This window comes from Rattus norvegicus, chromosome 5, assembly GCF_036323735.1.
Source record: "Rattus norvegicus strain BN/NHsdMcwi chromosome 5, GRCr8, whole genome shotgun sequence".
NCBI classification, from domain to species: Eukaryota; Metazoa; Chordata; class Mammalia; order Rodentia; family Muridae; genus Rattus; species Rattus norvegicus.
In genome coordinates this window covers 107404390-107420238 of record NC_086023.1, presented here as the reverse complement: position 1 = coordinate 107420238, position 15849 = coordinate 107404390, and the positions used below count along the sequence as shown (strand labels likewise).

The window sequence follows — 15849 nt, the reverse complement described above, 5'->3', positions numbered from 1 at the left end:
AGTGGTCTGAGGCCAGTGTTTAAAAGGGACTTGGAAGCAGAGACGTGTCTCTTGATTTCCTGCTAATTTTTCTTTACTACAGCGTGGGGCTTAAACTGGGATTGCATTTCCATTTTCTAGTCTGTTCTGTTGCAGTATTTCAGCACTCCAATTTTACAGTATACTTTAAATGTTAGCTGAGAATGGTTAAACTAAGTACAAATATATGTATTTTAGGGTGCTCTGGAAAAAGGGTTTTAGGAACGTCCAAAATACATTTCCATGCTTTTCGGTTTGTATTCGAATACTTTTAGATCACTGGGTGTACCTTAGTTTCTAGAATGTTCTCTGGGTTAGTGGATTACCTGTTTATTTTTACAGTGGGTGTAGTCTTTAAATGTGCAGGAGCTATATGAAGCAGGAAAAGTAGCATCACTTTTGTTCTGTAAATTTCGTTCTGGAACAGTGTGTATCATGTGAATGTTCAAGGTGATTTGTGACCAGGGAGCCTCTTTCAGCAGCCCTGGTCACTGTGCTCTTGTCTTGTCTATCTGTCCATTGGTTCTTCCCTCTTTCCACCCTCTCTCTCCTCCTTGCTGTAAGCCTGTTGCTGAAGTCAGACTCCCAGTGAGCCCTTGATTTAGGTGAGCAAAATGCCTGATCTTAGGAAGGCTCAGCAGTGTGCTCCACACTCGCTGATGGGCACAGCAGTGATTTCCACAGCATGTCCTCTCGCTTCCTGTTGTTCCAACCTTCTGTCCTCCCGATCTCCTTGCTTGTTTAGGACAGTGGTGTTTTCCTGTTATTGTTCAGACTCTGTTGTTTCTTTTTGCAAAAAAGAGCATTGGGGGGCTTTGCTGTTTTGTTTTCTTTCCTGCTCTCTGGTTCTGGTTGTCCTCGGAGCTGAAGCACTCCTACTTGGATAAGCTACTCAATGATAATGATGTGCAGAGACCAAAAAAGCAGAGTCCATAAGATGCTATGAAGAAGTCCTGTTCGTTTCCACCCTTTCCGTAAACTCGAGGCAGGTTCTGCTCCTTTTCTGGAAGCTCCCCTCCCCCTTGGAAAGAGGCTAAAACAGAAATTGAGAAGTGAGAAGTTAAGTCACCGCCCTTGCTGAGTTGTCCTCTTTTGGTTTTCTGTGAAGCTTGATTATGGTGGTCTCAGCTGTTTATTTTTGTTGGAAATGGGTTCCATATTTGATTTATTATATTTGATTACTTCATAATGCACGGCCATGTCTATCACTGGAGCGCAGCTGGTAGCTCTCTTGTGTACGGACACTTTTATTGTTCTCTGCCTTTGGATAAGAATACATCGTCAGAATAAGAAATTGAATTGTGTGCTATAGGATCTCGCCTATATTAATATGATTGTGCCGCTTTTAAAAGTAACTCTGAAGACACTGTATACTGATTTGAGGGGAAAACTCGTCTCAGCTGGATGGTATCTTTGTAATATGAACATATGCTTGAGAAAATCTGAAGTTTTCTCTCCCAGTATTGTGAACAGCCATCAGTCTTGTTCTCTTGTGGAACATGCCGTTTTTACATTGCTCTGAGAAGAGAGCGCTGTGCCTGTGATCTTTTTCTTTTTCCTAAATTGCACTTAAAACTCACTCTTTATGGCTAACATTTCTCAGTCTGAATTTTTTTTTTTTTTTTTTTTGTGCTTTTCAGGACTCCTAGATTTCAAGGGACAGATTTCGATCTAAAGTTTGTCATTCAAAACTTTATTATACATATTCCTAAAAATTGTGTCTGGTTACCAAACCATAGGAGGAATCATTGCTTTCTTGGGAATTTGTAGCATTGGGAAAGGTGAGGTGTGAGAGAGGAGACTGTGACAGACAGGCAAAGGTGCAGCGCCTGTACAGGTATCTGAGGTGGTGTTGGGATGTGCAGTTAGATGAATGCAAGAAGAGCAAGTGGCCTCCCCTGAGAGGGGAAGTGCCAGATAAGAGATGCGGGAGCTCTGAGAAGTCAGGTGAGGACGGGCTTTCTCTATGCTGGGTTCTTTTCTTCCCATGTATTAATGTCAATGTTATTTTTATTCATGCCAGACCAGCCAGTGCCTGTGTCCTGTGCTTCTTTTAAATCTTGTGCACGTTCTCCTGAGAGAAGCACTGCGATTGTGTGGACTCGCATCCTCCTTGCTTTGCTCTGCTTTCTTGGTGACTCCATTCCTTACTATCTTTTGTGTGCCTGATTTCTTCCTTCTCTACTCTTCCCCTAGCCTCAAAGGCATTTTCCCCTTCAGAAGAAAAATCAGCCTCAGTTGTAGCAATATCTGGAGCACAGGTCTGGGTGAAACACTATGTCAGAGGACTTTTCCACATAATGAAATCATGAGGTATTATTAAAAAGTAGGACTGTCCATTGGCTTCTTATATACTTGATTAAAAAATAAAGGAGGGCTGGAGAGATGGCTCAGTAGTTAAGAGCATTTGTTTTTGCAGAGGATCTGGGTTCGATTCCCAGAACACACAAGGGATCTCACCATCATCTGTAACTCCAGTTTCAGGGATCCACCATCCTCTTCTATACTTGGTGGGCACCAGGTACATATATGGAACATGTATATACATACATACATACATACATACATACATACATACATACAAGACTGTAAAAAAAACCTTTATATAAATGAAATGTATATGAATTAATCTTAGAATAAAAATGTAAAAGCTACAGAGAGGAGCTGTGTTCCAGACAGACAGCTTTTCTGGGGTTGTAACCCTGGGAATATTTCTCAGTTGCTTCCCTGGATGGTCATTGCCTGTGTAGCCGATACTCCCTTTTCAGACAGACCTGAAATGTGACTATTCTGTCTCAGATTTTATTGATTCTTTTTTCAGAGAGAGGGAGGGAGAGAGGAGAGAGGAGAGAGGAGCTCTGCATAGGTGGCCTGGCCTGCCCTCTGACTTGCTGCTCTCCCACCACAACCTCCCAAGTGATAGGATGGCAATCTTCCATGAGATAAAAATCTCAGTATTTTTCTATCTGAATAACTCTCCATAAAAATTAGGTTTGTCTCTAGTATGAACTTTATAAAGAGGGTTTTTTTTTTCCTTTTCCCATCCAATTAGCCTGGAAATCTATTTCCATTGGGTTAATGGTTTAAAATTGTAAAAGCAATTTCATGTGCTTATGGGGGCCAAGTTGCTAGGAGAAAGATCAACATTAGCTTGAAGGATTGGTGATTATTTCCTAACAATTTATATTGTTTTCTAGTTTGGGACAATTTCTGTTTTGCTGGTTCATTTGTAACAATAAGTTCCTTGAAGAACTGGTTTTAAAGGAAGTCCTGTTTTAAGACTGTATTTTCTTAAAATGAAATATTGTGGCTTAACTTTAGCTACTAGTTTTGGATAACTCTGAGAAAGTTCTTTATAAAAGGCTGGTGATATCATTCAGTTGATAGAGTAACATACACAAGAAACATACACTAACATACACAAGTGACATACACTAACATACACAAGGCCCACAGTAAGGTCCCCAGTACCGTAGCAAAACAAAATATAGAAACAAAAAGCATGTATACGTTTATAACAAAATTTCCTCTTGGACTTTATATCAGCTACTATTATTTTCATGATAAAATACCATGACCATAAGCAACTTACAGCAGAAAAAGATTATTTGGGCTTTGTGATCCCAGAGGGAGAGTGACAATGACAGTGGATTCTCTGACAGAGGGTGGCTGGAGAAGAGGGCTGAAAGATCACATCTCTCACATACACAGGAAGCAGAGAGGACAGGATGTGGGAGAAGCTATAAAGTCTCAAAGCCATCAGTGACCCATTTCCTCCAGCAAGGTTGTACCTACTAAAGGTTCTATAACTTCCCCAAACGACTAGAACCAAGTGTTCAAGTACATGATTCTGTGGGGGCCATTCCCTGTACAAATCAGAACACACAGAGAAGCTAAAGGTATTCTGAACACGTCCATCAAGATTCTTAGTTACCAGCAAGTGAGGTCACCGTGTGAGCCACTGAGTCTTAGTTTAGCTATAGGGCTGTCCTGCAGCTCTGTGACATGAATGACCCTTCTTTTACATGTTTATCTTATACCCCATAAGCTTTCCTATTATTTTCATGCCACCATTTTCAAAAATGTCTGCTCATCTGACCCTACTTCCATAATGGCTTCCGTTATGGAATGCTTCCCACCTTGGCCCTGTTTCTCTTCTTTCTAACTCCCAGGCGTGTACACTTTCCACTCTTTGAAGCTTACCTTCAAGTTACATTTTATTAATTCACCCCGCTTTCATAAATGAGGGACTGTCCCTCAGATAGCGTTGATGATAGCAATTACATCAGGATGCATGAAATTCGAACAATAAGAAACATAGGAGAATCCAGAAGAGGGAAGTTGCCATTTAGTTTCACAGTATTAGTAGAAGGTTCTATGGAGGAAGTGGTGTTTGAGCTGGGCCTTGTGGCTCTGAAGGAAGGAGACTGGCGATCCAGCACTACTCCAGTCACTTAACTCTTTCTAAAAGTTTTATGGAAAATGTGCTTGTGTTCACACAGTTGTTCGCCACATTTGGAAAGGATTATATTTTAGGGCTGCATTTGAACTTTTAAATAAACAAGGTGGAAAAACTCCACAACGCAGTTCAAAATTTGCCCTATGTTATTCTCTCACCCCCTTTCTTCGTTGTTTAGAAACAGTCAAAATAGAAGCAGTAAGTGAATATGTGCGTGTATCTGTGTGTGGTGGAGGCACACATGCGTACTCATGAGTAAGCATGTGTTCATGTGTGCCTATAAAAACAAAAACAGAACCCAACTGTTGATTTTTGTTCTTTTTAGACTGTCATATTGTCTAGGCATAGACCGTGTTTGGGGACAGCATGGTAAGCTGTCCCCTTGATACCCAGACTCTAAGGCCTTGGCTCTAGACTTTCAGACACTGGCACAAGACCATTTGGGACAATGGGATCAGTTGTGCAGGACCCCGTGTTCTCCACCTCTGGGGACTCTGCCGTGGTGGGACTGAAGTGGGGAGGGAAGGGGTCCAAAACAGCTCAAGCTGGAAGCAACAATTGACACAAAGTGGTGGTAATAGCTAGTCCATATAGAAAGAGACTGGTGTGTGTCCTTCCTGAATGACTCTGTGCAGTAAACAAAGTAAAACCAATAGTTATCAATGGGCAACTGGGCCCCATTTGTTATAGAAGTATTCAGATTAGCACAAATCATATTGTCTAAGCAGATACTCTAGAACTGTTCTGGATAAAATTTCCCAGCTGTGTTCTCAAGAAAATAGTGAGAAAGCGGTTGCCTACTTGTGTCCTTAGAGCTTAAATGAAGGTCTTTGGGGTTTGCAAAAGGATTTTTATGTGATTTTTTTTTGGTATAAAAGTTTTTCTTTTTCTTTAATGAATTAAATTTATTTTCATATATATAATCTGTTGTATGAAATCACTTTTTTTCACCTGTGAAACATTTTATTCTGTATACCAAGTATATCTTTTTTTTCAGACCCTTTGTTCTTAATTAAATAGTAAGATGTTTCCTAAAAGTTTACTCATTAATAAATATAGATTTACCTTACTCGTAGATGGCTAAGCCACGGTCTTTTGTCTCCCTATGTGTTTCTCTTCCTCTTGTGAGTTTTTTCAAGGTCAAAATTAAATGATTTAATAAGCCAATGGTAGTGTGTATAGTTAGCCATACATCACACATTAGTATCAATATTACACCTTCTTTTTAAAATCTCTTCTCTCATATATTACATCCCAGCCAAGGTTTCCCCTACTGCCAGTTCTTCTCCCCACTTCTCCCATCCCCCAGACCCACTGTTCCTCCATTTCCCTTCAGAGCAAAGCAGGCCTCCCAGGGATATCAGTCAAACATGTATCTACTGTTCTGAAGAGCTGTTGTAGGAAAGTACTATCCCCACTGGCCGCATGGCTTCAACTTTAGTTCTAGAACTCGCTTCTTTTCCAGAGCTAGCTCAGAAACTTATGTTTAGGATTCCAACATGCTAGAATGAGGAAAGTCCCCAGTTTTTCAGAACTATATATTGCTTTTTAAAAACGTTGGTTCTATCTAAAATGTTTTCGGCTAGGGAGATATCCCTGACAGACAAGCACAAGCACAAGCACCTACATTTCATCTCTAGAACTAATGTTAAAAGCCTGACACATTGCTGTGCTCTTGTGTCAGCTATTGGTAAGGGGAGATAGGTGGATCTCTGAGGTTTGCTGTCTAGTTGTCTTAGCCTTAATCTATGAGCACAGGTCCAGTGAGAAACCTTGTCTCAAAAACAGGGTACATGGCTGAGTGTAGTGGCACACACTCTTAATTCCAGCACTCATGACACAAAGACAGGTGGATCTCAGTGAGTTTGAGTCCAGCCTGGTCTATGTGGTGAGCTCTAAGACAGTCAGATCCACGTAGTGACATTCTGTCTTCAAAAAAAACAACCAAAAACAACCAAACAAAGGTGCAAGTTGTTTGAGGGGAAATGAAAGCCAAGGTTGACCTCTGGCTTCCATTAGGTACATGCACGTGTGCTTGCATGAGCACACACATGTGTATATTTGTTCATACACACAGTCTTAATTTATGTGTCTTTTAAACATTTTTATTACATTTAATTTTTTTTGCATGTGTGCATGTATATGGAAACCAGAGGGTAGATTGAGGAAGTTGTCTCTCCTCTTTCTTTGAGTGTGTGTTCCAGGGATTGAACTCAGGTCTTCAGGCTTGGTGGCAAGTGCCTTTACTGACTAAGCCATCCCGTGGCCCTATTGTTTACTTCTAATTAAGAACTCAGGGTACTATATAGATATCATTTATTGTAAATGAAAATTTTACACTTAAAAATAATTGAGGTATAAGTTAATAAATATTTTTTTATGAAAACAGACATGTACAGAATATTAATACACAGCAGATCACTTCCTTTAGGAGGCTGAAAAAAAAATCCCAAGATTTCCAACTCGAAGATGTGCCCACTAACAGCTGTTTCCTATAATTGGAGCAATTTGCATTCAGAATGGAGAAAATGAATTATACAAAAGGGTGCAGAGAGGAACAGCTATAGCTCCCTGGCGGGTGCAGCAGCTCACAAAATAAACTTCCTTCAAATGACACTGGCATGATTAATTCTAAGCAACCTGGACACCAAACTGCCATCTAAAAATATTGTCATTAATTCTTTAAGGATTTCATACAATGAAACTGCCTTTTTGCAAGGGCCCCACAGCTTAGAATGCCAAGAGTGTATAGTGCTGCCAGCCACCAGCCCGCTGGGTGGGGCTACATGTTCACCCCAGTGTTCAGGTCATTTGAATATTCATGAAGGTTGGCAGGTGGTCAGTGGATAAGTGACTGCCACTATTCTGGGTTCTCTTGCTCTTTCTTTTTATTTAAATTAGAAAAGCCTACAAGATAAAGTGAGGTGCTTCATTCTTGACTTTCAGGTTTGGGGAAATTTTTCATCAGGTGAGCTTAAGGAGAGTTAGACATTAAAATCTTTGCTTCAGCTGTGTTTGGTGTCATATACCTGCCTATAATCCTTGCACTCAGGAGACTGAGGCAGGAGGATCAAGATTTCCAGGCCAGCCTGAGCTACATGGCGAAATACTGTCAAGTAGAAACAAAAGCCAACCTGTGCTGTCCATGCACTTCTCTGTGACTGTATCTTATCTGTGCCATGTGGAGCCAACATCCTGTTTTATTTAAATAATGTTTCCTACATACAGTCACCTTGCACATTGAAGCTATGCTTGCAAGTGTGTAGATGGTGTTTTATTCTCTGTTAAAGTGAAAGGAAGCAGAGGCTGTCAAGATCTCCAGCCCGAGGCCATGGATGACAGCCCCATGGTCCAAATCCAAGCCTCTCTTGTTTCCATCTCTAAGTGGTGATTAGTTATTTTAGGGCCTGCTTTCCTGACGGGGCTGAGAATGGATCTATACATTGTTGCATTGATACATATACACTCTATCATCTTGGCTCTTTCAAGCTGTAGTAACAAAGTATAGTGGACCTGGTAGTAGAAACAGAAAATAGTTATTTCTTGCAATCTTGTGGCTTGAAGTCTGATGTCAGAGTGCCATCTTGTGCAGGTTTTGATGTGAGGATCCTAGTTAGGGTTGTTGACTGGATTCTTGCCCTGGCCTCACGTAGGCAAAGAGATTAGAGCGATCTTTGGACGACAACAGTGACTATGACAATGATGACTGTGATGATGACGACTATGATGACGACGATTAATACTACTACTACTTCTACTACAATTTTGTACAATGAGTTGAATTTTGAGCATTTTCATTGCCTCCCCTATTTCCTCTGAACTCCAACATCCCTTACCTTGCACCTTTATGCCCCCCACTTTTACCCCACCCATCAAGTCCAATTTGTGCTGCCCAGATATCCATGGATCTTACACTGAACATGAGTGACCTACTAGTGACAAACTCCCCAACAGGTACCAGCTTGCAATAGCTTTTCAGTCTCCTCCCTTCTCCATAGTGTGGTTTGGTCTGGCTTGAGTTTGCACAGAGCTTGCCACTACTGTTGTGAGTTCATATAGGCAGCTGCAGATTGTGTCCAAAGGATACTGTATCTCTGTGTTCATTCACACTGTCAGTCTTTTGTCCCATTTTCTACAATTGTCCCAAGCCTTGGGAAGAGAGGATATGGATGTTTCATTTAGGGCTAAGCATTCCACAAGCTCAAAGGTTTATTTATTGCTATTAGCATCAGAGACTAGAATGCTAACATGTGAGTTTTGGGCAACACAAGCATTCAGTATCTAGCATCACCATGTTTACCCTTTAGAAGCAGGTTCCAGAGAAGCGAGGCAGCTTTGTAAAGGTCCTCTGGTGTGTGAACTACATTGTAGCTAAGCACTCAGGTGTGCCAGCTGCTACACCCTAACCACCTGGGAAGCTTTGACTTCCCAAGGTGAAACTGTGTGTCTGTCTGTTTCCTACCCTTGAGGGAAAGGGACTACAGGAGTGGGGCTTTTAGTATATAGTCAGACAGAACTCTGTCTGGTTTCAGAGTAGTGATTTAGACAAGTCATGCTTGGGATAGGTGTAAGGAGCTTCAAGAGCTGGATGAGACAGGGAGAGTGGGAGCATTGAGCATAGGTGGAAGTGCTGAGCATGATGGGGGAACCAGAGTGCAAATGAAGCACAAGGGCTCTGGTGGGAAACAAGTGGGGAAGCCTGGAAATGTGACCTGGGCTGCGGCTGAGGACTCGGTGGACTGGGATAAGCATCTTGACATTCAGCATATCCAGTTTCCCCTTCTTACCCCATGAAACCATCGATTAAAGAGATTTCCTATACTGGATGTGTGTGCCTGAGTGAATGTGTGCACTACATGCACACAGGAGCTGGCCCAGCTTAGAAAAGCTCAACAGATCCTTTGCAACTCGGGTTAGGGCAGCTGTGAGATGATGCCATGTGGCTGCTGGATATGGCACTTAGGTCTCCTGCAAGAGCAAGTGCTCTTTTTCCAGCCCACAAGACCCAACGAGATTCAGTTGGCCTGTGATTGTTTTAATGTAGTAGAAGAATGAAATGTCAATTCCCAAGGACTCTGATTCTCCAAGACTTCGTTTTATTTTAAGAAGCAATAACTATTTGGTTGTTTTTTAAAATGTGTCGCTGTGGTGGGATCTCATAAAACCTCAGTTTTGTGGCATCAGGAAGTGGAAGCAATGAATCCTAATGTTCATGAGAAGTGACAGAGCCTGGGTTTCAGGCCTTAGGAAAAAAGTGTACAGGACATCTCAGACGACAGAAGCCCAGTCAAGGGACAATTTTCTTAACTCCTAGTTTGGGTTCTTTAGTTAGGAAACCCTGTAGTTCTTTTCTTAGTGGTTCTCAACCTTCCTGGTGCTGTGACTGTTTAAGACAGTTCCTCATTGGTGACCCCTAACCCCCAATGGTGCTTTGCATTGCTACTTCATAGCTGCAATTTTGCTAGTTATGTTATGAATTATAATATAAATACCTGCTCTACAGCATGGTCTTAGGCAACCCCTGTGAGAGGGCCATTCAACCCCAGAGGGGCCATGACCCATGGCAAGAGAACCAATATTTTACTTCTCTTGAGGTTAGATCATAGGCTCTGTCCTGTTTCTGAGCATGATATTTAAGTCCCTCACTGTGACCATGACTGGCTGTAATGAGGTACACTTCGCCCAGATTTTAATTTAAAAATATAGATTTGGCTTTAGGTAAGAAACATATCCTTATGGGTCCCAGAGAAGAAGAAATAAGGAAGAAATTGGAATCTCTAAGGGCTGTGAAAACTGGGCCTGGTCTTGGTGTCAGAATGTTTATGTTTTCAACATCTTTTTGTCTTGTTATTCTCATCTTTTCTGTTTTCTTTTTTAATGTTGCAGTGTGCAAAGACCCACCTTACAAGGTAGAAGAGTCCGGGTACGCTGGCTTCATATTGCCAATTGAAGTTTATTTTAAAAACAAGGTATGTGATCGTTACCCAAATTCCTTTAGAATTCTCTAGTAGCCAAATAATAATAATAATATTAAAATAATAAAAATAATAAGTGTAACAGTATAAAAAGTTAAAGCTAAGCTTGACTTCTTGAAATTTTGGTTATCACAACTTTTAATAATAGTGGCTATAAAAAGATAATTTCAATCAGATTCAATCGGTTTATTTTAAAAATCGCTAAATACTCCTCTGAAGAATGATTACCATTCTGAAAGAGATTTTTGTAAAGTTGAAAGGAGAAATCAGAGTTTTTCCAGGAAATGTTTCTATTCCTGCTTTATCCCTTGAATTCTTGCAAAAATAAAATCCTGTATTACCTCTAGGTGGTGAACATACGTGGCCAATATATAAAGTTATTTCCAGACTGAGGTACTTTGGGTTCTGTTGCACTTAAAAGATGTCACCATTATGTTTGGGGCAGAGTACACAGACTCCAAGACACGGGTGATTGTTGAAGGTCCCTGGACTTTATATTTATTCATGGCATGGGGAGGTAGGAGTGTCCTTCTCAGAAGGTCTAGAGGAATTCTGTGTATTGATGATATGTGGAATATTTGGAACATTGTTTCCTTTTTAAGTAAACATTTCTTAGGTGCTGGTCCTCTTTTCAGCATTACTGTTCTGGGTTTTGTTTACAAACCTGATAGACTGTTGTCTTTTATCACAAGAAGGTACCAAGTCGGCACCATAAACTGGAGTGGTCTGTGCATGAGAGGTGAAGCTAGGACCCTTACCCCAAGTTCCCCTGCCTCACCTGCCAAAGCTACTGCTTGCTGCTGTTTCTCTGTATTCACTGGATCAGTGGACCCCCAGCAAAGCATTCAACCCCACGGCAGGCCTGTAATAGGGCCTGAAATTTTATTTAAATAATGATATTTCTTACTTTTAATTCAAAAGTACTAATGTGCCCCAAAGTGAGATAGTTCACTTATTTTTTTTTTTAAAGAAAAAGCAAATAAGAAAAGAGAATACAGTTCTCTAAGCCAGCACTCTATTCAAGTCCGGCCCTGGGCATAGCAGCAGCTCCAAGCACAGATTGGAAAGCTGTTTTCACACCAGAGCCATGCAAGTAGCATCCCTGGGGTGTAGCCTAGGATCTGCATACTTACCTCACAGGTCATGGTGAAGGACTCTGTGCTCAGGGCAGGATGAGAGCCAGAGCCTGGCAACCCACCCTTTAGCACTCAGTACTTTCCACAGCAACACTGGCTTTTCCATGTCTAGGAGGCTTAACCTTTCAACTCATCAAAGGTTTTCTTTGGACCAAGAGATACCAAACGACAATAAACTAGCCCACAAAACAGGAATGTAGCGATAACAGAGTATGTTTTATTTTTCGTATGTTTTTCCTTTCTCACTGTTAGTGTCTACTTACCACATTCCTGCCATGCCATCCTTTATGGCCTTCAACCTTCATTAGGGTATAGACAGACAGACAGACACACGCGCACGCGCACACACACACACACACACACACACACACACACACACACACACACACGACAGGGAGAGAGGGAGGAGAGGAGACACAGAGACAGACAGAGACACACAGAGGGGAGCAGAGACATACTTGACAGTAAAAAAATTTTTTTTTTAGTTTCTTGTGATGCTAAGTGCTTTACATATTATTTTATTTAGTAAGTTTAAATAACTTTTGAGAAGTGGGATTCATCCCTGTTATGAGATATCTCAATACTTAATAATATTAGTAGTTCACACTTTTTGATTTTTAGTTGTAAGTTGGTGGCCATTTGACCTGCCTCCTGTTTGTGACTATTTAGAGCATCGCCATTGTGAATATCACTTACCGGTATTCATGTTGTCATATTCTGAAATCCCCCTGGGTAAATGCCTGGGTAGAATTATATGATTGTATTGTATGTAATTATGTTTAACTTTCAGGGAGTCGCTAATTATATTCAAAATCACCTTACCCATTTTATGCATTTTATATTCCCTTTAGCAGTGTATAAAAGTTGGAATTTTTCTAATGCTTTTTTTATGTTCCTATTTCTTTTTAACTGTAGATCTCCTGTTGGTTGAGTACCATCCGTTCTCCATCATGATTTTGGTTTGCGTTTCCTCAATGACTTATGATGTTGAGCGTCTCTATATGCTGATAGTCCATTTACTTATGTTCCCTGGAGAAATGCCTTTTCTGACTATACAGTGTATTTTTAAATGATTGTGTTTATGAAAAGGAGTTCGAAGCCTTTGCTCCCTTCACACCACTGCCTTTCAGTTCTGCAGGTATTTGATTAGAGAGGATTGCCTCACATCAATCACACTGCCATATCTAGTGTCCTAGTGTTGTCCCGTGGTTGGATTATCTAGGTTTTCACCCGCAAAGCCTTTCTCTCATAGAGTAAAGAGCTCTGACTTCTTGCGAGAGTCTGTGATTATGGGTAGACACCTCTTCTGTCATCCATGTGAATCTGACATTGTGCTGGCTTCAGTTTGGACATATCCTCTGTACCTGTAAGGCAGAGGCAGGCAGATGTTGATGAGTTTGAGGCCAGTTGCTGTGGGTTGGAAATCAAGGCATGTGCATCACACCTTTTTTTTACCTCTGAAATGTGAACTGCAGTGGTGTTTCTGATCCATGCAGTGATGTAGAGTATCCCAGGAACTTCCTTGCTTTATAAGCGGAAAATAACGGTGCTAATGTTAGTAAACAAACATTTGTTTATGCCCCTCATCTCAGACCCTGAGAACTGTCCTTCAGATTCCATGAATCTGATTAATTTAAGGGTCTTAAATAGCTCAATGTAAATCAGCCATGACAGTGCTTGTCTGCTGAGACTGGCTTACTTAATTTAGTATAGTGCTCTGGCAGCCTAGAGGACACATTGTGTTTCCTCTGACCGAACTGATTCTTCTGTAAAGGATTTAGGAACTGTAAGTGGTTTCTGCAGAATTTTCATTTTATTTTGAGTGTTTATTATTTTATTTTTTATAAGTATTTACAGTCTCAGAGCAGCAAGTGTCCATTATAGGAATGATTTAAGACAAAAAGTGTCCTGAGAGACAAGTTCCGCTGATGGTAGGGAGTCTCAGTTCTGCTTATGAGGAATGCAGTCCTCTTCCCAGTCCTGGACTTGCTATGCCTCTGATGAGCATGTCTTTAGTTCTTCTTATTGACTGAGATGTCAGAGTCAAGAGGCCTGCTAGAGTGTAAGTCGTTGTCTTGGGTCTCTGTATTTTTATTCTGTCTTATTTTGTCCTTGTATACAATGAAACCAGCCTATCTGTGAAAACCATTTGAGTTTCAGAAGCCAAACACAGCATTCACATTGAACCCCACTCGATCCTGGTGCTTTAGTTCGAAAAGACCCCATGCTCCTCCCTCTTAGCCTGTTCTCAGAGACGGTATGTAAGTGACTGGCAAGCACTGGAGCTTATGGTAGTACCAAACCAGATTGCTCCTCCAGGAAACATTTATTTTATATTTGGGGAAAACACAGAGTTTTCTTATATAGATTTGTGTGTGTGTGTGTGTGTGTGTGTGTGTGTGTGTACGTACTAAGTAATAGCCTGGTGCCCTCAGAGGTCAGAAGAGGGCACAGTTTCCACTATGGAACTGGAGTTAGGGTTGGTTCTGTCAGGAACTGCAGTTATAAACAGTGGTGAGTCATCCTTTGGGTGCTGGGAATCGAACCTGTCTCCTGAAAGAACAGAGACTAGTTCTGGCTCCTCGTATGTGAACTTTGAAGAATAATCTTTTCTGAGGAGCAAAACTTAACATCATATTGATATCTGCCTTCTAAGTAGAGATTTATAGTTGACCACAACACATCTTTATGGCCATTTTATTCCTCACTAAATTTAAACAAACAAACAAATGAATAAAACAAAGAAAAAAAGCAAAAAAAAAAATCATTTCAAAGAAAATTGCATTCGGGACAGACGGATGGACGGAAGAGCTACGGGACAGACGGATGGACGGAAGAGCTACTCTAGTCCTTGTTCTTAGGCTTTTGTGAGGAGCAATGGCTCCTTCTCTGCGTATTTAAACCAAAAGGCTTCGAGGATGCAGTTACTCCTTCATTCATTCATTGTTTGGTGGTAGTTAGTTATATTTCTCAACATATTATTTTTTTAAAGTACACTGGAGTGAATCTTTTGTGTTAGAAGGGTGTGGGGTAGACTTAGTGATTTTACCCCCCTTAACTGTATCTGGTTGATGATTGTTGACTATTTCAATATAGCGGTTTTCAAGCTTTCCTCCATGTCTCTGCATGGCAAAGCATGTCAGCTTGGAGACTGGCTGGGTCATGATATATCATAGTTTAATGTTTTTTCTGTGGCTTGCCTTTATTCACTTACCTATATAGCTCAACAAGTAATAATTTAAAATCTCTAAATGAGGGAGCTGGGAGGTGGCTTAGTGGTGAAGAGCATTTACTGATATTGTATTGGATCTCAGTTTCCTTCCCAGTCACTACATGGTTCAAGATTCCCTGTAACTTTAGTTTGAAGGGATCTGATGTTCTCTTCTGGCCTTCATAGGCACTGCACACGTGTTACACATATGTACCCCCACATACCTATACATATACATGAAACAAAATAAATGAATGCATGTATGAAATACCTGAATTATAGTCTATGGAAAGACTGTCATGAGCATTTGGTATTGCTACGTTACCAAACTGGTTAAATGGCTTTATTAGTTATGCTTCCAATTATAAGCTATACCACCCCCTTCTTAATTCTAAGGTCGCTCTGAATATTTAACAATTTAGAGGTGAAGTAGGACACATGCAATCATAATTCAGTGGAATGATATATGAGTGGAGAGGTCTGGGTGATGTCTAGTTCAGGTTACATTGGGAGGACTAGGACCTCTCTACAGAGGACCTAGCACTTTTGCTGGATCCTCAATGATACTTATATATTTTAACATATATAGCCACGTAGGGAAATACACTGGCAGTTTTAGGTCTGCTGGGGTATTCCATGATAAAGCAAAAATCAATGAGAACACAAAACATGGGAGATCTTCAAGACCTTCAGAAGTGTGGAAGGGGAGAGACTATTGTAGGAATGCAAGTAAAATACAGAGAAGGTGGTAAAAGACTGTGCTGCTTGTTTCAAGAAATGAGATTATGTTATTGAAAATGATGAGCCTTTAAAGGCGTTTTAAATAAGTACTGGAAGGATATATTTTTGCATTAGGAAAAAAATCAGTCACTTGTTGCTATAAAATGAAGACTGAGGCAAGTTTGGAAACGGAGGACTATATAAGAAGTAGTGATGCTCTAAGAGGTTGTAGCAACCAGAGAATTGGGGATAGATAAGAATCCTACTTAGAACGGGAAGAAAAACTTACTGTGATAAATGACAGAGGCCAAAGAATGGAGGATGAGCTTC

At 40.7% G+C, this 15849-nt stretch overlaps 1 protein-coding gene across 2 annotated transcripts in view; it reads left to right on the top strand.

The window, feature by feature from the left end:
* Positions 1-15849, top strand: part of Mllt3 (MLLT3, super elongation complex subunit) — a 256345-nt gene that overhangs the window by 141114 nt on the left and 99382 nt on the right. For both annotated transcript variants that reach the window (NM_053718.4, XM_039109122.2), the window contains exon 3: positions 10364-10446. In NM_053718.4, coding sequence (NP_446170.2) covers positions 10364-10446 — 83 coding nt within the window. The remainder of the gene's footprint in view (positions 1-10363; positions 10447-15849) is intronic.